Source organism: Melanerpes formicivorus, unplaced genomic scaffold (assembly GCF_026170545.1).
Source record: "Melanerpes formicivorus ecotype bairdi unplaced genomic scaffold, bMelFor1.0.p_v2 SCAF_5, whole genome shotgun sequence".
NCBI lineage: Eukaryota > Metazoa > Chordata > Aves > Piciformes > Picidae > Melanerpes > Melanerpes formicivorus.
The window spans coordinates 22617394-22636286 of NW_027142357.1; the positions used below are offsets into that span (position 1 = coordinate 22617394).

General features: G+C 36.2%; 1 protein-coding gene across 2 annotated transcripts in view; it reads left to right on the forward strand.

Annotated features, from left to right (window-relative positions):
* The window catches only part of GRB14 (growth factor receptor bound protein 14), a 67005-nt gene extending 50045 nt beyond the window's left edge, over positions 1-16960 (forward strand). The window contains exons 6-14 of one of the 2 annotated variants that reach the window (XM_068138746.1): positions 3753-3890; positions 5006-5116; positions 5304-5399; positions 5973-6053; positions 8354-8470; positions 8576-8633; positions 8722-8809; positions 12410-12503; positions 14502-16960. In XM_068138746.1, the coding sequence (XP_067994847.1) occupies positions 3753-3890; positions 5006-5116; positions 5304-5399; positions 5973-6053; positions 8354-8470; positions 8576-8633; positions 8722-8809; positions 12410-12503; positions 14502-14648 (930 nt within the window). In that variant the 3' untranslated portion in view covers positions 14649-16960. The remainder of the gene's footprint in view (positions 1-3752; positions 3891-5005; positions 5117-5303; positions 5400-5972; positions 6054-8353; positions 8471-8575; positions 8634-8721; positions 8810-12409; positions 12504-14501) is intronic. The other variant, XM_068138747.1, reaches the window with a different exon arrangement.
* Positions 16961-18893: the final 1933 nt, after the last annotated feature.

The following is an 18893-nucleotide window of genomic DNA, read 5'->3' on the forward strand; positions in this document are numbered from 1 at the left end:
AACATAATTTTGTGAAAGGTAGAGTTACTGCAGAGCCTTTTCATTTTGCCCTTTCTCCATTGCCAACTCTTGCCCCATGTTTTTCAGTTGTTCCCATTCTCTGCCTTCATAGATTTAAGATTCAAGCTTCCATCTATTTACTCTCTCTACCACAGAAAGGATTGTCTCCTATAGAGAGTCAGTATCAGTTCTTCACTGGAATTACTTGGTACCCCCAGCATTTATCGGCAGATCCAGGGGAAAGTCCTATTTATTCCCAGTAGCACTGGGCTGGATCATGGCTAGCTGTCATCACATCTTCAAAGACATCAGTCATCAAATTCAAACTTGATTCACAGAGTCTTAGGAAAATGATAGCTTCTTTGACTCTCCAAAATAAGTGTTTAAGTGCTTGAGAAGCATCCACCTTAGCAAATGTTGTCTTCACTACTGCAACCATTCTTTCATTGAAAACGTTCAAAGTGGAGACAAATAATTTGCATTTCTCAACCTTTATTGCATTCAGGGTCATTTACTATTTCTGTGTTTTTTCATTATGATATTCATCTGAGACAGTTCAGGTTTTCTCCTGTTCTCTTTTCTCACTTGTTGATTGATTAGATTTTTTGCTTGTATGGGTTTTTCTTTCTGACAAAATACATTTATTTTCTTTGTTTCTTTTTTTTTTTAATCCGAATTGTTTTTAAATTGGTTGGTTTTACAACTAATCAGATCATAATCCAGTCCTAACATCCAATTTTTCCTAACATCCAATCTGAATGTACCCATTTCTATTTTTACTCCATTCCCCCTAGTCCTGTCACCCTAAAAAGTCCCTCACCAGCTTTCTTGTAGGCCCCCTTAAGATACTGGAAGGCCACAATAAGGCTTTCTCAGAGCTGTCTCTTCTCCAAACTGAATGAACCCAACTCTCTTAGTCTATCTCCATAGGAGAGGTGCTCCAGCCCTCTAACCATCCTTGTAGCCCTTCTCTGGCCGTCTTCTAGCGCATCCAGATCCTTCCTGTAATAGGGGCTCCAGACCTGGACACAGTACTCCAGGTGGGGTCTCACCAGAGTGGAGTAGAGGGGTAAATCACCTCCCTCAAACTGCTGGCTGTGCTTCTCTTGATGCAGCCCAGGATGTGATTGTCTTTCTGGACTGCAAGTGCACACTAGTGGCTCATGTTGATCTTCTCATCTACCAGCACCCCCAAGTCCTTTTCTTCAGGTCTGCTCTCAAACCAGTCACTGCCTAGCCTGTATTGGTCCTTGGGATTGCTCCAAACCAGCTGCAGGACCTTGCACTTGGTCTTGTTGAACTTCATGAGTTTGGCCTGGGCCCACCTCTCCAACCTGTCAAGGTCCCTCTGCATGGCCTCCCTTCCCTCCAGAGTGTCTGCTGGCTTTGTCAGTGAACTTGCTGAGGGTGCATTCAATGCCACTGTCCATGTTGCCAAGAAAGATGTTAAATAAGACTGGTCCCAGCACCGATCCCTGAGGGACTTCATTCGTCACCAGCCTCCTCTTGTACATGGATCCATTTCACTGCAGAGGACAAAGGGTGTGAACTTATTTCTGCATATTACGTGACCAATAATCCCTTGTCTGCAGCATACCATCATTTACCTCTCCCTAATTCTTCTTCCTATATTGAGGACAATAAAAACCCCACCTTCAGCCAAAACCAATCCACAAAACAAAACAGATAAAACCAACCACAACAACAACAAACAAGAAAGGCAGAAAACATCCTTTTGTTTTGTTTTGGTTTGGTTGTGTTTAGTTTTAGATGTTTGTTACAGGCATTCAGTTCTCTGAATTATTTTTACCATTCATTCCTTCTGACAGTTAATGGTCTTGACTACAGCTTGTTTGTGTTATATTTTCTCACACAGTTATCAGTTATCTTAGAAGGAAGAAGATGGATCTAGGATTGCCTTTTTTCCTGGTATTATTGCTGCTTTATTTTAATTGAGAATATAGATACAGGAGTGACTGTTGAAGCTGAGCTTTGTATTGCTCCTCAACTTTAGTTTGCTGAGTAACAAAACTGTTCTTCATGGCAGTTCTACTGGTTTGTAACTCTTACGGCAGAAATTGCGGGGAAGACAGTTGTGAAGTCTAGGAGTCAACCACTCATTTAGTCTTCTGAAATGATACCTAAGTTAAAAAGATGCTCTTTTGTTTTTACATACATTAACTCATTTAGATTTTCCTAAAGCTTCCACTTGACTTTGTTTCTGGAGTTAAAATACTTATTCAAGTATGTATTTTCTATATTCACCATCAGCAAACCTGTTAATATGCGGCAAATGGGAAGAGTAACAGGATGGAACACCTACCAGGACCTCCTGGTCTGCTTCAGTGTGGATGAAATTGCTGAACCTACATTTGCACGTGGCTGAGTACCATCAGCTCATGTAGCTAGATATATGTATTCTTACTGTAATTTAACTGTTCAGGTGAACAGCAGTGAGGCTGTTCACAATGCCATCCTAGCTGTGGGCAAGGGGACTCAGCCCTGCTGTTAAATGCAGCTTGCCCATGTCGGTGCATTCACATCAGCTGGATTTAATTAGCTCACGTTGGTTTACAGGTGGTACAGTCATGGATCTGACTGCAAGGTAGGAAAAGAGAAGCCAATGAAACCTTGTGTTTCTTGGTTGAACTGCATTATTTAATGGCCAAAGAACTGGGTGTACTCCCTGAATCCTGTTCATCATTTTGCTGCAATTTGGTCCTTGCCTGGTAATCTGTTGCTTTGTGTACTCAGATGAGATTTTCTGCAAGTGGCAGTAGACAGGAGGAAAATGCAGCAATGAAATCTGCATATGCCAAACAGAAAATCCCTTGTTCACTACCTCTGTATTAGCCTAGATGGTATTTATGATACTGCAGGTCAGCCTGAGGCAAGGTTCATTGAAGAGTTTAGTAATAGTAGAAATTCCTTTGCTTATATGGAAATTGAAGAATTCTAGGTTAGTATGTTTAGATGTGAATCATAGTTGTAAGTAGTTTTACTGGAAAAAAGAGTAATAAAAATGAATGTGTTACACAGAATTAGAATAAAGTTATCACAGTTGCCAGCTTTTGCAGATTGACTGTGCACTTAGTCTTAGCAAGACAATAGCTGGCTAAAAAGAAGCCATTGAATATCTTGAGTGGAAGTAGGAGCTCTCTTGGTGATTGGCCTAGCCTCTCCTGGGTTTAGTTCAATTAAAACCCCTAAAATCCTTACTATAGTATCACTTTTGGCCCCAAGACCTTAGTTCCCTACTTTTGAAAAGATTAATATCTATGCATGGGTTTGCAATTCAGATTTTTTGATTTGTTTGCTGAACAAAATTTAACTCTGATCAGTTCCCTTACCTGGTTTGTATCACAGAAGCAACGGAGCGATGGCATTATTTTTCTGTTGTTGGTAGCATTGATTTGCAGCCTTTTGTAAGTAGGGTCTGAGGCATGGGATGAGAGCTTTTTACACTGGTTTCATTGCTGAAGTCAATGTATTGCATAACTAATAATCTCATTTTAAACCATATGGTCCATATCAATATGTAACTTGTTTAGCATAACTTGGAATTGCGTGGCATTCTACAAACCTTAAATCAGAGGTACTCTTAATAGGATTAGATGCAATCATAACTGAATTACTGTGGTGTGATAGTGTATTTAGTGGCTTATTCACCTTATTCCTGTCTGAGTATGTTAATGAAACAGAATGATGGTATCAGATGAAAAGAAAAATGCATGTCTGGTGCTTTCTTTCAGATGTTCCTAAGCTCCAGCACATATCCTGAGATTCATGGTTATTTGCATGCAAAGGAGCAGGGAAAAAAATCATGGAAAAAATGGTACTTTCTTTTGAGAAGATCTGGTCTTTATTTTTCCACTAAAGGTACATCTAAGGTATGGGAAAAAATGGGAGAGGGAGATCTATGAAGTTAGAGCTTATGTGGTGTCTTTATCCTTTGTTGTACTTGTAACCAAAGTTTGAATTTCAACTTACAGTGATTAAAAAGAGGAAAAAATAATCTATTTATTATACATAATATGTAGAGGGATACTGAGATATGAAATTGAGAAAGTATTGTCTTAGAAATAGTGATTTATTTTTTCCTGATAAATTTGTTTCATTCTAGTTAATACTTTTTCCAATTGGTTAGTAAGAGTACCCTTTTAAAATTAAGTTAAAACTAGTAGTTAAAGTTCTGAAGTATAGGTACTCTGAAGAGTGGACACAATACATAATCATCAAAAATAAATAAAAAACTACTATTAAAAGGAATTTACAGGAAGATTTTTGAGAGTTCTTAAATTTTGTTACTAGACAGTTTTTAATTTCATTACTTACTTTTTCATGACAGTACTTGTGGTGGGTTGAGAGAGAAGGTCTAGCTCTCCCTCCCCCACAACTTCAAGCTTCATTATATCAGACAGCATACATTGGAGTTGAGACACCTTTTAAATAAAACACTTTAAAAATGTGGGTTTTTTTTGTTCTGAATTTTATATGTTTAACTGCTAGAGTATTCACTGAGCTGTTTCTGTATCCTTCAGTAAGTTTCTTTTGTTTGCTGCCTTGACTTAATTAACCTCAGATGGTGAATATAATGGTTATGAATAGTACTGGACAGTAATTACTACAGTACCTTGTTTTTCAGATTACGAATGTGTATTTTGTTTTGATGTTCGAAACACATGCTGCTCTCAAAACTTGACTTTTACTCTAATATTGTTGTGGCTTGAATGAATGTATATTTTCCTAGAAATTATATCACTTGTACTTTGATTTTTCTCCCGGTCTGGAAGAATGAGCGCTTTGACTAGAGTGAAGTGTTTTTTCCCTTCAGTATAAAATTAGTATTGAGTTGTCTCTTTCTAGATTTCCTGCTGTCACAGTTCAAACTGCAGTATGGAAGACTGTATTTTGGAGCAAGATAACCAATATAGTCTTCTGAGCTTCTTATCTAGAGAGGTTGGCTAAAAATAGTCTAACTGTATTACATTGCTCTTCTTTATAGGAGCCAAGACATCTGCAGTTTTTCTGCGAATTCAGCAATAGTGATATGTACATGTCTTTGCCAGGCAAAAAGATTTCTGGAGCACCAACAAACTATGGATTCTGCTTTAAGGTACAAACTTATTATTCTGATACATATTAAAGCAAGCCACAATAGGTAAGCTTAAGTTTCTTTAAGGCTTTTGAAAACAATATTCAGCTGTCTATTATAAAATAGGAGAATTAGTGGCTTTTATTTCAACAGGTATTATCTTCAAGATATGCATTAATGCTAAAAAAAATGTGCTGTGGCCTTCTAGCCTAACAAATCAGGAGGAACCAGGGACCTGAAACAGCTCTGTGCAGATGATGAACAAAGTAGGACCTGTTGGATGACTGCAATTAGGTTGCTTAAGGTAATTTTTCTGTGTCAGGTTAAGTTCTTGCTTAAGTTTACTGTGTGAAATTTTGATACCATGTGTTAGGAATGTGATGTAATTCTAGGTTCCTGTGCAACAGAAATATCCAGTTTGTACTCAGAAAGCTTATTTTTCGTCATCTGAACAAGCAAATTACTGGAATTGTTATAGGGAATGGGACAATGCCTTGAAGCCTCAGTCTTGCAAATACTTAACATAAACCATATGCTTTTTTGTGACCAGGTTGAAATCAGAGCTTGCTGAGTAATGTTGAGCAAAGACAAGAACACACAAGAAGGGAAATTTATAATGTATTTTTAAAATGTGTTTGTGGCAAAAGGAATAGGTCAGTTGGTCTATTAAATAAGTAGTATTTAATGCAGAGTGTGCATATAAAGGCAGCAGCATGATGTGCATTTCCTTATCCTAACAGCATTTGGCCCTGTTGGTGTGGGGTTTTTTTGTTTGGGGTTTTTTGTTTGGTTTTTTAGTAGTAAAGAAAAGCTTACTAAGATTACTCATCTTAGGTTTGTAATTTAAAATGCTAACCATGTTGTTTTCTGGTTTTAGTATGGGATGCAGTTGTATCAAAATTACGTGCAACCATATCAAGGTAGAGGTGGCTGCAGCCCGTTGAATGTAACACCTATGGTATGTTCCACAGTAGCTGCATGAATAAATGCATTGTTTCTGTCATCATGCTGTTTTTAAGTAAATTATGTGAGCTGTACTACTGATCTGATCTTCAAATCGTTGCATGGGCGAATGCTTGCTGAAATCTTTAGGGCTGTCAGGCTTAAACAGAGAGCTAATGAATTAATTTACTTTCTTAATACAAATAGGGTAGTTCAGAACAGTTAACAGGCTTTTTCCCTTTGTCAAATCTCTAGTAATTTGGGGAGTTCATTGGCTTATTATCGCTGTCAAAAAGAACAGAAAGAGGATTCTGAAAACAGCTTAACTATAAATGCATTAAAAAAGAAGCAAAGTCTTTAAGGTTACACATGGTGTAAATGATGAATAGGAAAGGTGTAACAAATCCATTTTGGTATATGGTAATAATTCCATTTTCTTATTTTTTAAAATACACAATATTAAGTATTTGAGATAATTTTAGCTGCTGTAATACTGACTGGACTTCAGTGGAGCACTATACCTGGAAGAACGGGGTTTTGAAGGAACAGCATCCTGTGCTAGGTATTATGTCCATCTCCTCAGTCAGATAGTTGGGATTGAATCAGGTTATACCTTCCTTTAATGTGTAATCCCAGTCCTTTATGAAACCTTTGATTTAACACTTTCTCATGAATGACTTATATAACTTTTTGGGTTTTGTTGGCCAAGTAGGGTAAAAATTACTTGTTGCTGTCACTTGCCACAGTGATTTTTATGTTGTTTGTTTTTTGGTTTTTTTTTAGCTTTGGTTATATTTCTTGCTGTTAAAATGCCTAAATTTGCTATTATAAGTGTTCACAAAAATAATTTTCAGTGATATTACTAATGGCCATGACATCAAAACAGTGCTTAATACACTGACTGTGTCTTTGCTTTCTGCTATGTGAAGCTATTACTGTAAGCAACTGCTTCTTTCATAAGGGACCTGGGAGTCCTTACCAATTCTCTCACCTCTATATTGTTATGTACATTTTATTTCATATAACTTCTACCACATGCAGAATCTATTAAACACTATTTTTCTACTTGTGTAGAATTCATGAATTAAAAAGCAAACTGGATAAACTTGGGAGTTAAGTGCACAAACTTACACATTTTACATTCCTCAGTTACAAGCAGCTACAAGAGTTCCCTCCACTTTAGTAAAGATGAGTGTTTTCTCTTATTTTGCCCTTACTATTTTTACTTTTCAAAGCTCATTGCAGGTTACAGCTACTCAGGCGGACCTTACACTACCATGAACCAGAGAATTGCTGTCTTCTGTTTCTGGTTAAATTTACACTTATAGCCAAACAGGAACAAAAGAGAGCTGCTTTGGTTTTGGATGGGGAAGTTTTGCTAACAGTACAGAAATCTGAGACCTTGATGCTACTATAGCACAGAGTGCCAGAATGTTATTTTAATTATTTGATATTCCAGTGCCTGCTAATATTTGAGTCAGCATCACTAAAAGTATTTAAATGATGTGGTGCTTAGTGACGTGGTTTAGTGGTGAACTTAGCATTGTTCAGTTGATGGTTAGGCTTGATGGTCTTAAAGGCCTTTTTCGACCTAAACAATTCTATGACACTACAATCTGTATTAAAATTAATTTTGTAAAGTTTGGGTTTTGGGAAGAGTTTTGGTGACTTTTAAGATTTTTTTTGGCCAAGCTTTAATGCTATTAATTCTATTGTTATAAACTTGGTCTTTGCTGGGAGAAAAAACCCAAATGTTTTTTATAACAGATCTTACAGGTTTTGATTCTGTGATACGAGTTAGAAGGATGTATTAAAATAGAAGTTAAACTCCATAGAAATGGATGTTTTCAGTGCTTAAATCCAGTAAACTGTGAGTGGATGTTTATATACATTTATGACATATTTATAACAAAATATGTCAAATCTTTGTTAATGTGATGGTTATTGATAAGAATTTTGTATTTTATATACTTTTTTTCCTTGTAACTTGGACGGCTTAATAACAGTTTCCTGACTTGTTTTGACATGCAAAGGGCTAGTTATAGTTAAAAATATAAATAGAGTTTGTAGTAAAGCGATGCGTTTCTCATCCATTGCAGTAATGCAAAAGGATGATCTGTCCTGCCAGCCTGTAAAATTGAGCTGTACTGCAGCATACTGAAATTACAAATGCTCCCTAAGGTAAAATGAGTTTGGTGGGACACACTGCAGATACTTGAAATGCCACTTACAAAGCAATGTTTTCCTAGGATCTCACTTTCAAACTATGGATCTTTTAAGAAATGCACAAACTAAATTTATTTTTCTTTGTTGCAGAGGAGCATTTCAGAAAATTCTTTAGTAGCAATGGATTTCTCAGGGCACAGAAGCAGAATTATAGAAAATCCAACAGAAGCCCTTTCAGTTGCAGTTGAAGAAGGATTAGCGTGGCGGGTATAAACACTTTTTTGTTTATCTGAGTAGCATTTCTTGATTTTTGTTCATTTACTTTTAAGCAAAAAAGCTTTGAAATCATGTTTTTACTTCTCTCTCATGCAGAGAAGAGGGTGTCTACGACTCAACTCACATGGTAGTCCAGTTGCCATGTCTAACGTGGGTATGTGTGTTAAATCATTGCTAGAGAAATGTGGTACATGATTCTTTCAGTAAAGGCAAAATGTTTTTAATGATCTTTATTTCTACAGGTATACACAGATCTCAGTCATGGTTTCATCATAAAATTTCTAGAGAGGAGGCTCAGAGACTTATTTTGCAGCATGGACTTGTAGATGGGTAAGTTAATTCTTTATGTAACTCTTTTGAGATGTATTTCTAGTCAACAGCTACTATTTTCATGTATGTCTTTTGCGGGAGAGATGGAGGAAGGAAGGTTGCACTTACCTAATAGAAATAAAAATTCTTTTATATAGTGCTATCTGGGGATCAGTTGGTTTCTATTTTATATCTTTGGAAGCAATAAAACAGTGATCTAACACTTTGATTCTGTCACTGACAGATTACTTATGTCTGCTCAGAGCCAGGCACTTGAGCTCTATATTTGTACAATATTCTCTGGGAACTGTCAACTTTGGCACTGGTGTCTTTTATATCTCTTATTAGAGCTGAAAGAATGAAAGAAAGCCTGAAAACATTATTCTAAGATTAACTGTGCAGGGACAGTCATTGAAAAAAAGTATGCTTTTCCTCCCAAAATGACTAAAAATTGTATTATTCCTTAATGGTAAACAATAAATATTTTTAAAAAATCACAAATAAGTATGTAGTTTATGTTCAAATCCTCCTGGGTGTTTAATTTATATTTTGGGTTTGGTGGTGTTGTGGTGGGGTGTTTTTTTTATTCTTACTCCTGTATTAAATGTAAAGTTGGGCCTCCTTCGTTCATTCAGTGAGTAATTCCATAACACTCTAATTTCGCTGAGTCTGTTTCCAGTTAAGCATGTGTAACACCAAATTACTGGTTAAATTCTTTCAGTTCCAGGTAATAACAGTTCTAATGCTGTTTTTCTACATCTGCAGAGAAGACACTAGGAAAAAAATAAAGTGGTGGAAGGAAAGGGAGACAAAAATTGTTGTACTCAGCAAGGATGGCCAATTGGACTCCTGCTTTTCTCTTAAATTTCAGAGGTCCTGTTTTAAGGCTGACTAATCATCCTAAAACGGCTTCAGTAAACTCTGTTAGTTTTGGATTCATTACATGCAAATTACAGGACATGGGGGTGAATCCAACATGTATTTCTGAGCAGTACACCATTCTAGGGCTGATGAATTTTCCAGAGTATGGAACGCAAACTGTTAACTGAAATCTAGTAGATTTGGCGAGTAAACAGCAATGGTGTATGAGATGAGGAAGTGAATGCCTTGATAAACAACATTGTACTAAACCAATGTTATGTTGTATTCTTGGATCTATTTATATATAAGCATCGTGATTTTGGTGACTCTTGAATCAACTGTCTAGAATTGGTGGTATGAGTGCTCAGATGCCGTCAGATCTGTCTTTAAGATTGCAGTGAAGTCACGAATACGTTAAAGCATGTGACAAATGCTGTACTTTGTGACAGGGTGAAAGAATTAATTAGCACCCAAAATACAGAAGTTTTTTTCATGAGAATAAGAAGATTTTAGTTTCTTGGGGTGGGAACAGAGAAAATAATCCATATTGATCCTTTCAAGGTGATCCCAAGCAGGGAGATCTCCTGCATATATGACTGAGGTCACAGGACCTCTGTAATACCATATATACCAATAAATATGTTGTTCATAATGGTTTATAGAAGATACAGGGACTATTATGTAAAGGATATACATTAGACTCAGTATTTGGATAACCCAATAACAAAATTAGGGACAGCTGCGATCTTAAGGTGAGTTATAAAGGAGTAAAGTTTCTGGATCTACTGTTCTGGAATAAACCCAGCTTTTGTCAAGAAGTTAATGTGGCAGTATTATAGATTTCATACTTTACTCCCTAAAGGACATGTGATGACTTTTCAGTGATAAAGGATTAACAGGTTTGCAAAGTGATTGGCATCTGATTGATGAATGTTATTAACAAAAGGCTCATGACAAAATGCAATTAGTCATTCAGAGAAGTCCTTATAAGTTTATGAAGCAGCGGTTTGGAGTAAAGCAGAATGTTGCTGGAAGGGACTTTTTTAGACATTTCTAAAATTCTTATAAGCTTTTATCATACTAAAGTTTTTAAAGGTTCTTCGACAAGTGAAGTAAATTTATCGTGATAAGATTAGAAAAGAGTAAAGACGTTTTTTATGTGAAGGAGAACAAATATTGCTTATGTTTGCTGTTAAGGAAACAAGTAAGCAAATGGACATCAAAAGAAGTGATGAATGGCAGCATAAACCCTAATAAACTTGTATATTCTTTCCTACTCAATATGTTCACTGCGTATTGTTTGATGTGGATCCCAGTATTTGGGTGAAGAGACCTTATTTTAGATATCTGCGAAGTGGCACATTATTATAGTGCCTTTTTTTTTTCTGAATAAAATAAAATGCCAGTCATTAAGGGCAAACATACGTAATGTTTCAGTTTATGCAGAGGATATATCGGTACTCTGAAAAAAAATCATTCATGTCCTGGAGGGGGTGAAAGGCCGCTAGGTGGTGAGAGAGAGCTTGTTAGGAGAGCTTGAGCATTGAGAAGTTTTTGTTTTACTTGCCGTACTCTTACAAGCTGTATGCTCGGTTGGCACATAATAACTGAATTTATATCAGAGCTCCGAATTAGACTGGATTGCAAATGTAACAGAAATGTTAATGGTTACGGGCTCCAAATTCCATCATTCCATGTTGACTTTGAGGAAGAAATTAGTAGTTTGTATTCCGTGCAATTAGTGGAAATCCACTGTAAGCCTTTGCTTTTTTCTCCTGAAATCCTTTCTTTTTATGTAGTAGTTTCGTTCTCATTCCTGTTATATGGTTGGGCAAAAGTAGGTGGCCGTGAGTACTCACTTGGTTGGTACTTGTAATTTCATCTTGCACAATTCTTTTGTATCCTGGAAGAGGAACATGCTTACCAATATCTGTCCCACTATTTCCCTTCTTGGCATATTAGCTACCTGTTTCTGTTCCAGACCTGCACAGTACAAACCAGTCAGACTCTCCACTACAAACCTGCCCTTTGTCCTCCAATCTGTTCTCTGCTGATATTCCAAACCCAGTGGTTCAATGAAAGCTGTCTCTAATCATCCTTTAATTGTACCAAATTATTCTACCAGGGTTATGGCAAAATGATGTCTGTTGATAAGTTGGCTGGAGTAAGTTATCAGTGAATTAGTTGTAGTGATGTTGTTAGCCACTGAGAGTGCTGTGATTTGAATAATAATGCCATAAACTGAGCAGAGTGTCTCTGTCTCAGTGGGTATTTTGCCAGTGTGCAGAAGTGAGTGTGCATTTATAAATATTGGCCAGATGTGAAAATCATTCTGCTATGTCTTCCGTTATCTTTTCTGTAAACTTCCCGTTGAACTGCTTTTTGAATGCTTGTTTGTGATTTATGTAACTGTTGGGGTCCAAATCAAAACTTTGTCCAAAGCACAAACTCTGATGGTGCTTTTCTGTCTAAAGAGAAGTGTTGTAATTCCATGCAGTGTAAAAGCTGACACCTACAGTGTCATTTGTTCTGAGAATGCATATTTTTCACATAATAGACAAGGTGAAGAAGAATTTCAGAAAAAGTATTTCCAGTGACAAATTTGCAAAGCAATACTGATTAAAAGCGTAACTTATGTAATTAATATTGTTTTTGCTTTTCAGTAATATTTGCTGTAATTAATTTACAACAGTTTTTACTGGATAATTTAAAAAGGCTTTCCAGAGAGATCTTACTGTGAAAATTTTCAATCTCTTTCAGGGTATTCCTGGTACGTGATAGCCAAAGTAATCCCAAAACATTTGTTTTGTCATTGAGTCATGGATTAAAAATAAAGCATTTTCAAATTGTACCAGTAAGTAAATTTTTCAGTTTGTACATAATGTTTTAAGACAAAACAATTGAATAATTGTGACAATATTGATTGATTTGGGTTTTTTCCTCCCCTTCTACTGCTTTATGGAACATGCAAACATTAATACCTGTATCACTTAAAGGAATTAGTATTACTGAGCGGTGTTGAACATTTTTGAGCTTTGCTGTTTGATTTCTTATAAAGCTTGACTAATATTACAAAATCCTAAAAAGTGTCTTGCAAAAAATGGACAAATCTATTTGAATTAAATAGAAGCAACTCTTGATAGCATGAAAATCGTGTGTTAATAAATGTCATATTGCCTTTTCATTTTCAATATCTGCACAATTTCTATTTAGACATCTGTTTAGGTGAACTGTCTGCATTGTGTGTGTGTGTATCTCACTGACTTGTATTCAGGGTGGTTTCTCTCAATATTAGGTGTCAAACTTTTTTTGGCTGACCTCTATTCTTGATTCATTCTATTGTGGTATATTGTCTTCTTCAGGGGGGAAATTTTATTTTAAAAAATAAATTATTCCAGTTACTTGTAGGTAAACTGAAATTTCCTAAACTGAAATCACGTTTCCGTTCTTTTTCACAGAATATATCATGTAGTGCTCCTGCCACAATGGCCAGCTTTCCCTGTCACCCTCCCCAGAGGTGGCTGTTTTCTTTACAGGCCATTTTGCTGAGATGAAAAACTGTAGTATTATGTGGTTTAGGCCGAGATGCCTGACATAACTGAGCAGAACTACAGGTTTTTTTCTTTTCTCCTCACAACAAACTTTCCTGCAGACCACATAGCTTTCATGCTAGCTTTCATGCTTCCTTTCATGCTTCTTTCTACTGAAGTTTCTACGAGATTCTGCTGCTTCTCAATAGAAATGAGTGTAGTGGCATTTTTTTTTTTAATTCTGGTGATCAGTGTGGTGGGTTGAAATTTTCCCCTGCAACATGAAAGTTGCCAGACCAGCTCAGTTGAAAGCAACTGAAAGCTGTATTTACAAGCAAAACTACACTCTACAATGGAATGCAATGAATATGTACAAAATACACAGTATTTACAATATTGACAGGTATTGACAATTAATGAACAGCACAAGGACCCCCCTGGTCAAAGACCAGGGGAAGCTAATAGTTTCTCCTTCCCTGCCCCCTCTTACCTCCCTGTACATAAAAGGGATAAGAGACAGAACAGAGAAGTTAATACCAGTCTCAACAAAAGTGATGCAGCCAAGGTCAGTAAAGCCAGTTAGTATTTCCCAGCCTGAAGAAGCGAGAAAAGAGAGAATGGTTTAGTACAACTAGTTTAAGTTCCTTATCTCTCCAATGGGATTGTATAGAACTATCATTATTTTCCTTTTTATGCCAAATAGTGATTTTTTTACATTTTACTACTTTCTGTTCAAGATCTCTGAAAAATTTTTAAAGGCATAGCCTAAAACTACCACAATCCTCTGTGGTAGTTGACCAAATTTCTGTAGGCCTTACCTAGGGCTTGTAGCTGACATCCTCCCCTAAAAAAGTTCCTGTTGAAGAAAACAAACATTTGGGAGGAGGAAAGGATTGAAACAGTATTCGTTAGAATTGCCCAGGATTTTAATTGTGTTTGGGTATAAACAGTGGAGGAGTCCATCTAAAAGTGATCAGAATCCCAGATGTAAGGTCTCTGTAATGCTAGTGACTGTGGACACTTTTGTATTTACTTTGAGATAACTGTTGTGTGGTTTAAAAAACCTTCTGAACGTGTAACAAATGCTGTATGATTTTTAAATTGTTTTTAAAGTAAAGCAATTTATCATATACTAATTACCAGAGGGGAAAAAATAAACAAACAAAACAAAACAAATTGTAATGAAATGAGTTTAATCCAGAGAGAGAACATGAATGTGGAAACTGTTAGTTGTTCAAATGTAGGCATACCAAACAAGTATTTAAATTGGAACACTATAGCCAAATAGGATTTTATTCTATCCTGTTTTTCCATTTTTACAGTTGGAAGATGATGGGAAGCTGTTCTATACCCTTGATGATGGTCATACCAGATTTACTGATCTCATTCAGCTAGTGGAATTCTACCAACTTAATAGAGGAGTACTACCTTGCAAGTTAAAACATTATTGTACACGAATTGCTTTTTAACCACAGCATGTGTCATCTCATCAGAGGGGAAGGAAGATACTGGAATACTTTTTCCTGTAAAAGCGATTTGTATAATAAGAAGTGAAAAAGCATTAAATTGTAAAGATTCTGTGTATAAGCTGCAAAAGAGAAATTATATTCTATGTAGATCAGAACTTTGCTTTGTGATTGCAAATTTAACTTCATGGTTTTAAAAATCACATTCTTTCCTGTGTAATTCTTTAGTGTTGTCTTGGACTTCCCTCCCCCCTTTTTTTCCCCCTTCACCTAAGAATAAAAAAATTAGTAATTGTGTAACTCTACAAAAATATATCTGAAGCAGAGATCTTTGTAGTTTTAAAAACTTTTTGTCTCTTCAAATGTTTTTCATTTCTATTCATTACATAGAATAATAATATTTACTGTGGTGAGGATAAGAGGCTGAACTGCACATTTTACTTGTAAATAAAATGATTAAATATTTTGCACTATATTTTTGAATGCTACTTCGAGGATTATCATATATAAAAAGTGAAAAATCATTGAAACTACTTGTAACTGATGAGTTTTATTGAATTGTGCTAACACTGTTGTAATATTTAGCAGGATTTTTTTTCTCTAATGACTAAATCTACATCTTTATACAGAGCTGGAGTGTCACTTACTTAGCTGTTATATGTATAAACATGCATAAAGTATCATGTGTATAACATGGTTTAGTGTCTACAGTCTCTAACAGAGAGAGAGAGAGACCTGTTAAGTATTGTTGCAGAGTTGAGGAGGGAATCAACTTCAATTGCCCTTAAAAAATAAAGGTAGTATTACATTATTTACAGTACTTCCAAAGAAGGGTAAATACAGTAAGCTTTACTTATCGCTGAAAACCTAGTAAAGAGTTTCTTTGCAGTCAGGTCCTAGCTTATTTATCACAGAATAAAAATGTCAGTGTAGCCACCAGTCTTTAGTGATTACCAAACATCTAACATTTCCAGCCAAAAAGAACTATTGCAGTAGACCAAGAGAAACTGTGAACCATATCATGACAATTGCTTTTGGTGTCTGTGTTTTTGAAAGAGAGATGATACTGTTGCATCCTTGAACAAAAATGAGTGGAATGGTGCTTGGATGCAGAGCGGCATCCCTGTCCTGATGCTTTGCTGTCCAGCTGATTTGATCCTGTTATGATGGTTCAGGATCTGGCCTTGGGTATCTTTACTTGGAGTAAAGGCTGTACTCCAAGTTAGTTCTTGGAGATGAGCCATCCTACTGTATATGGCCCCCCCCTTCCTTGGGCTTGCTTTTTGATGTGACTGTCAGATATACCAGTTGTTTTGCTGTGTAAGTTGGTGGGGAGAGAACATCAAGGATACCTGGGCAAGGGATGGGGTAAGATGGACCCAAGACAACAGCAGCACCGCTGTATGTAAGCAGACAAGTTCATATAGATGAAAGTGCTAGGATAGTATGGTACCTACAGCCTGTGGTTTTGTTATTGTGTGTCTGTGAAAGGCAATCGTAACAACATAATACTGTGATACTTAATTTACTGGCTTGATCCACAGAACACTGACCTTTTCCTCTGGTATGCAAATGCAGTTTATAAAGCTCATTTAAAAACCAGCTCTTCGTAACATGTACCAAAGATGCAACATATGTGGTGCATAAGCTCATTACAGTAGGAATGCCTTGTAAAAATCTTCACAGTCTAATAAATTTAACTCTAAAACCTCAAATATAATTTCAAATTGTAATTACAAAAATATGGTTTTAATTAAAAGCTCTTCAAATTCAGTAATATCATTACTTCTCAGGCTTAGTATTATTTCAGAGACTGGTATAGAATGAGGAGAAACATTCTGCTCTGTCTCCCAGTTTTTTTTATCATCTTCTGACAAAATTAATTGTCGACTGTAGTACATTTCTACTTGGGCACGTGAAAGCTTTGCCATGATTTGTATGTATGTATTTGCTAGCATGCTTGAGAGAAGCTAACTGTGGAGTGAGAGAGTACCTGTCACCTTTGACCTATCAGAAAAGAGAAGGTGGGAATTATGTCATATGATGGAGAGACCTCAATGATCAAGAAATTGTGCCTGCTTTTCCAAGTTTTTTTCACATGTCAAATTGAAGAATTGCCCCAGACAGTAACAAAACAAAAACAAACACAAAAACACCAACTCCAAAGTACTGCCTAATGAACATGCTTTTGGGTCATTTAAATGTTTTTAACCAGCAAGTATTCAACGCATTTTTACTCTGTAAAGTGTTGCCTCCTTCATTTTGATAGCTTTCTTAATTAAAATCTAAACAGAAATCTTGATTTGAATACAATTTTTTTTTTGGGGGGTATGGTTCAGCAACCATTTCTTGAGCTCTATGATTCCTCATGACTATGCCATAAAACTCAAACCAATGAGACTAATAGAATCTGTTTTGGTGTTTAAATGACTTACCAGGCCGAGGTTTAGACTCGAGGTGAGGAGAAAGTTCTTCACCGAGTCGTTTGTCATTGGAATGTGCTGCCCAGGGAAGTGGTGGAGTCACCATCTCTGGAGGTGTTCAAGAGGAGATTGGACGTGGCACTTGGTGCCATGGTCTAATCATGAGATCTGTGGTGACAGGTTGGACTCGATGATCCTCGAGATCTCTTCCAACCTTAGTTATACTGTGATACTGTGAATATGACTGGGGAAGAAGCATGAAGGAAGTGTTTGATATCCCAGGCTACTGTAAAACACACTGATACAAGTGCTTGATGTACACTTGCAAGATGATTGGTAGCAACCAATATTTGCATGTCAGAAAAATGTCAAGTGGTTTTGTGATACCACCTGTAAAATTTTTTAGGGGTGTAATTAATGCTTTTTAAACAGAATTTCAGTGTGTTAACTGTGGCTTCTAATTAGGAATACTACACTTTGGTGCCCACCTTCTCAAAGAAAATTGTCTAATCAGGAGTTGTTGACAGCTCAGGGAGAAATCAGTACTATTTTGGGCAAGTCAGTCTATATAGTCTGCAATGATTTTCTTTATAAAATGTGGGCAATTTTATATCTACCTCATAGAGCATTTAAGGACAGATTTTTGAAAATATTTCAATTAAAATCTGTATTGTTTGCAGAGGGCAGACATACATTTTTACCTTTGGGGAAGTCGGAATCTAGAGTCTTAAATGTCCTGATGCAAAGTGTCAGAGCAGCTAGGTTTGAAGCATGATATTTGAAAAACACTTTATACTTTCTTCAGACTTAAAGTCTTCTGTTTCTGTGAGTGTATCTGTGCAGTGCAGTGCCAGGAAGAGAAAACCTTAGATTGCCATGCAGAAAAACCAGAAGCAGTGTAACTGTACAAGCCTAGCTTTCTATCTGGGGTAATTAGCCCTGCAGGGGTATACTCTGCAAGATGTGAGCTATTTCAGAGATTGCTCTAAAGCTCAGCATTGTATTTGTTGGCATGCCCTTTGTGCCTTAGTTTCCAATCTTAAAATCTTCTTGGCTCAAAGGAGATTAAAAGTTAATTCATTGGTGTTTCATAGTGCATATACATACACGACCAGAATTAGGTTTACATGGGCAGCCTTAAATGGCATTTTTAAACTTCTGAGTGTTTTTACTTGACAATCTTATTGTCACTTAATGAATTTTTTGAAATGTAGCAAGTCTTCAGTTCATCAAACTAAATGTTTTGAAAGACAGCTTTAACCCATTAAATAAAGGAGGATTTACATATGTAACCAAGTACAAATGGGATCTTTCAAGGATAATTGAACTTCTGTCAAATGTCTGTTACATCCTGGTTTAAGCATTTTGTGCCTCCCTGGGCGTTGAATTATTCTGTAGTGTAAGTGGGTTTGGGGTGTCTCATTTTAATACACAAATATGCTTATTTCAAGAGAATAGCCTTTTTTGTATGGTTGCTGTTATGTTGTTTGAAAGCTACTCACCTTCATGTAAATAAGAACCACTCAGCCATCAGTTAGTTTTTACTGTTTAAACCTATTTAATAGATGTAGCTTGCAAAGCAGCCTAGCATTTGTTAGTAATAAATCTTACACATAATTTCTGGTACCTTTAGTTTAGAAAAATACAAAGCAACTTACAGCTTATATCAGTCTTTCTGTTTGGTTAGCAAATGATTTTGTAACATAATTATTTTTATTACTGTTCTGTTATTTCAAACTACCATTCCTTAGTACTGTAATGAATTCTATTTCTAATTTCAGCTTTGTAGACGAAGCTTTCACTGAAATCATGGAAGATGGGACAT